Raw genomic sequence first — 5,000 nt, 5'->3', positions numbered from 1 at the left:
ACACACACACAGCACGTCCTCCTCCTCTGCTGCTGCAGTGCGTGGAGTTGCCCCAGGCTCTCTTATAGCCCCGTGCCCCCTCCCCGGGGCTGGGAACTGCCCCCTGTGCTGGACATTTGCCGTGTGTGTGTGTGTGTGTGTGTGTGTGTGTGTGTGTGTGTGTGTGTGTGTGTGTGTGTGTGTGTGTGTGTGTGTGTGTGTGTGTGTGTGTGTGTGTGTGTGTGTGTGTGTGTGTGTGTGTGTGTGTGTGTGTGTGTGTGTGTGTGTGTGTGTGTGTGTGTGTGTGTGTGTGTGTGTGCAGTAATGGATGTTCTTGTTGATAGCTGATCTGCTGTCTGCTCTGTGGTGAAGATGACCTCACTGTTGTGTCTAGGGAGGGTTAATCCACATTGAATGTTTCCTGTGTGTGTGTGTGTGTCACTCATTAATGACCTGCCCAGAGACCTGGAGCCAAGTCAGGGTGTCAGCCGAGGGAGTTGTACTGGTGTGGGGTGGAGTATTGGTGGTGGGCTGGTTTCCTATTTTTGCCCTCTATGGGGCAGATGCCCCTGTGCTCTTGCCCCTGTCCAGGCTCTAATGACCTCTGGATTAGCGTGCGGGTTCTCCGTGCCCAGCTCCAGCATGGCATGCCAGGGCACGAGCCAGTCCCTCCGTACCCAGCTCCAGGATGGCATGCCAGGGCAAGAGCCAGTCCCTCCGTGCCCAGCTCCAGGATGGCATGCCAGGGCAAGAGCCAGTCCCTCCGTACCCAGCTCCAGGATGGCATGCCAGTCCCTCCGTACCCAGTGCTGACGAGCTAATAGAGTCACCTGAGAACAGAGGTGTTGGTTTCATTTCCACAGCACCTGGAGAAAGCTCCCTCTAAACAATACTAATTAGAGATATTATGAGCTGTGCTCTAAACAATACTAATTAGAGATATTATGAGCTGTGCTCTAAACAATACTAATTAGAGATATTATTATGAGCTGTCCTCTAAACAATACTAATTAGAGATCTTATGAGCTGTCCTCTAAACAATACTAATTAGAGATCTTATGAGCTGTCCTCTAAACAATACTAATTAGAGATCTTATGAGATGTCCTCTAAACAATACTAATTACATATCTTATGAGCTGTCCTCTAAACAGTACTAATTAGAGATCTTATGAGCTGTCCTCTAAACAATACTAATTAGAGATCTTATGAGGACCACCTGGAGAAAGCTCCCTCTAAACAGTACTAATTAGAGATCTTATGAGCTGTGCTCTAAACAGTACTAATTAGAGATCTTATTATGAGCTGTCCTCTAAACAGTACTAATTAGAGATATTATGAGGACCACCTGGAGAAAGCTTCCTCTAAACAGTACTAATTAGAGATCTTATGAGGACCACCTGGAGAAAGCTCCCTCTAAACAATACTAATTAGAGATCTTATGAGGACCACCTGGAGAAAGCTCCCTCTAAACAATACTAATTAGAGATCTTATGAGCTGTGCTCTAAACAATACTAATTAGAGATCTTATGAGCTTTACCTCTAAACAATTCTAATTAGAGATCTTATTATGAGCTGTCCTCTAAACAATACTAATTAGAGATCTTATGAGCTGTCCTCTAAACAAGGCTTGATTCTTTTCTGAAATGATCTCAGCATTGATTTTCTGCATTAAATGCAGTTGTGTCCTTATACATCTAAAGCTGTGCTAGGAGGAAGACTTCTTAAAGACTTTAGGAAGTCTTCATCCTCCTCCTCCTCATCTTCCTCTGTGTGTGTTCCAGGAAGAGGAAGGGCGATGAGCCGGACGGAGAGGGCGCTCCCAAGAAGATGAAGAAGGAGGCCGAGGAAGAGGAGAAGAAGCTGGAGACGCAGCTCAAGGTGTGTGTGATCACGTGTGTGTGTGTGTGTGTGTGTGTGTGTGTGTGTGTGTGTGAATGATGGGCATCTTGAAAGATTGAATTTGTTCACTAGTTTGAGCACACCATTCACACAGGCATTCATATTATTGACAGAACAATAATATTAACACATTACTGTTGCCTAGGCGCAATGAATCATTAGCATATTCACATTATTAACATATTAGCATATTCACATTATTAACATATTCACATATTCACATTATTAACACATTATTGTTGCCTAGGCACAATGAATCATTAGCATATTCACATTTATTAACACACTACTGTTGCCTACCTGTAGGCCTAATGAATCATGTTCTCACATAGGAAACACTGGTGTAATGTTTGCATTGCATGGCACACACAGTAATCCATAGGGATGTTCGTCTCTGTTTGCGTTTGATTGAGGACCATCAAGTGGCTGTATTGAATGGACTGAAGACTCAAAGATGTGTTTTCATTACGCTTAGCAGAGTGCATCTGCCTAATTCTATACATTTTAAGTTGGAAGAGGTAAACTTTTGAGTATGGATTGTAGGAGGCGTCATATTTCATTGAGAGTAATTCATTTGAGTCTTAATTGACACCATGCGATGCTGCTCAGCCTTCATCATGATGATGATGATGGTGATGATGATGGAGTGGAGGGGAAATGATTAAATCCTGTTACAGGCACTCAGAGATCAAGTTGATGTTTATTGGTTTAAGTTAGTGCTTCTTGGCTTGTGACTGGACATAACATCTGTGTGTGTGTGTGTGTGTGTGCGTGTGTGTGTGTGTGTGTGTGTGTGTGTGTGTGTGTGTGCAGGACCAATCCCAGCTGATCTGGGGCATTAAGGACAAGCTGAAGAAGTTCTGCTCCACCAACGACATGAAGGAGCTGCTCATCGCCAACGGCCAGGACGTGCCCTCTGGGGAGTCCAACGTAAGCTGGGGTCAGAGGTCAAGGGTCAGAGTCAAGAGGGTAATAGCAGAGCCCCTTTAGGGAGAGCCGGTCCACTTCCTATTAACTCCATTGTACCGGATTGTTCATGCAATCTGTTGAAATTCCGCTAGGGGCGTTGCCGAGCAAGTGATACATGAATTGTGGTCTATGGGTCTATGGGGCTAAGCGGCTAGAACTCGTTTTTTTCACAGTTGACAACTTCATTTCCTAATGTACATTGTCGTAGTAGCTACCTGAGTATAGGTTTTCCACTGGAAATGAAATAAAAAGTCACTCATGTCCTTTCTGCTTTTCATAGGATGGGCCGTTTTCCCTGTAACATGCTAGCATTTAGCTCATGGATGCTCGCGACAATCGCGACCGATTACGACCGTCGTGAAGCTGAACCTTCTTTTAGGTGTATGGCCGTAAAGTGGTTCGCTTGTGTCACGTGACATGAAAACTTTGAAAGGGTTTTTAGGAATAACAACACATATTGAAAATTGTATTGGTCAGCTGATTGTCAAGTCAAGTTATCCTGCATCGCATGCATTAATGCAATTTCAGGAGAAAAAATTATATAACGAGAAATGTGGTACTGGGGGGTTCAGCTCCATTGCTACCCATTAATTCATCACTTGCTCGCGATCGCCCTCTAGTTGCAGTACCATGCGGAAGTATTTCGCTAGTGGTCCTTCTCCCCTTATTAGACATTCTCTGGTAATAGCTGACTTAAGTAGCAGCTAGTCAAAAGAGTAATAACTGACTTTAGTAGTCAAAAGAGTAATAGCTGACTTTAGTAGTCAAAAGAGTAATAACTGACTTTAGTAGTCAAAAGAGTAATAGCTGACTTTAGTAGTCAAAAGAGTAATAGCTGACTTTAGTAGTCAAAAGAGTAATAGCTGACTTTAGTAGTCAAAAGAGTAAAACTGACTTTAGTAGTCAAAAGAGTAAAACTGACTTTAGTAGTCAAAAGAGTAATAACTGACTTTAGTAGTCAAAAGAGTAATAACTGACTTTAGTAGTCAAAAGAGTAATCACTGATTTTAGTAAAGTCAAGAGAGTAATAGCTGACTTACAAAAGAGTAATCACTCACTTTGTTATAGTCAAAAGAGTAATAACTTACTTTACTTACTTTACTGTAGGGAGGAACTACCAGGATGTGTTTGAGATGATTAAACTCTGCACTGTGTGTGTTTGTGTCTGTGTCTGTGTCTGTGTCTATATGTGTCTGTGTCTGTGTCTGTGTCTGTGTCTGTGTCTGTGTCTGTGTCTGTGTCTGTGTCTGTGTCTGTGTCTATATGTGTGTGTGTCTCTGTGTGTCTGTGTCTATGTCTATATGTGTGTGTGTGTGTGTGTGTGTGTGTGTGTGTGTGTGTGTAGATCGTGGACAGCCTGGCGGACTGCATGGCGTTTGGCGCTCTGAAGCCGTGTGAGACGTGTCAGGGGCAGCTGGTGTTCAAGAGCGACGCGTACTACTGCAACGGAGACATCTCCGCCTGGACCAAGTGCGTCTACAGGACCCTCACGCCCAACCGCAAGGACTGGGCCACCCCCAAAGTGAGACCACACACACACACACACACACACACACACACACTCTCACACCCAACCGCAAGGACTGGGCCACCCCCAAAGTGAGACCACACACACACACACTCTCACACCCAACCGCAAGGACTGGGCCACCCCCAGAGTGAGACCACACACACACACACACACACACACACACACACACACACACACACACACAACCAACTGCAAGGACTGGGCCACCCCCAAAGTGAAACCTTCTCTCTGATTAGTTGATTTGTCTTTGTCTGTATTCATACCTCTTTCTGATTGGTTGTCTCCTGTTGTCTGTGTGTTTTCCCCTCACACTCTGATTGTGCTGACTGGTGTGTGTGTGTGTGTGTGTGTGTGTGTAGGAGTTCCACGAGGTGGCCTTCCTGAAGAAGTTCAAGTTTAAGAGGCAGGACCGCGTCTACCCCAAAGATGCCCCCCCTGCCCCCTCTGCCCCCACGGCCTCCGCTGGAGCCCCCAGCGCCCTCGCCAGAGCCCTGCCAGAGGCGCCCCCTGCAGGTAGGGCATGGTACTGCAGCGCACACAACCCCACAGGTTTGATGGACAGTTATCAATGAGACTGATCAGAACCTGTGTGTGTGTGTGTGTGTGTGTGTGTGTGTGTG

General features: G+C 45.3%; 1 protein-coding gene across 1 annotated transcript in view; it reads left to right on the top strand.

Annotated features, from left to right (window-relative positions):
* parp1 (poly (ADP-ribose) polymerase 1) overlaps positions 1-5,000 on the top strand; it is a 31,226-nt gene that overhangs the window by 10,750 nt on the left and 15,476 nt on the right. The window contains exons 5-8 of the mRNA XM_062550377.1: positions 1,763-1,859; positions 2,694-2,810; positions 4,195-4,371; positions 4,740-4,893. Coding sequence (XP_062406361.1) covers positions 1,763-1,859; positions 2,694-2,810; positions 4,195-4,371; positions 4,740-4,893 — 545 coding nt within the window. The remainder of the gene's footprint in view (positions 1-1,762; positions 1,860-2,693; positions 2,811-4,194; positions 4,372-4,739; positions 4,894-5,000) is intronic.

This window comes from Sardina pilchardus, chromosome 12 (genome assembly GCF_963854185.1).
Source record: "Sardina pilchardus chromosome 12, fSarPil1.1, whole genome shotgun sequence".
In the NCBI taxonomy this organism is placed as follows: domain Eukaryota; kingdom Metazoa; phylum Chordata; class Actinopteri; order Clupeiformes; family Clupeidae; genus Sardina; species Sardina pilchardus.
The sequence above is the reverse complement of the archived record's forward strand: the minus strand, read 5'-3'. Positions and strand labels throughout refer to the sequence as shown.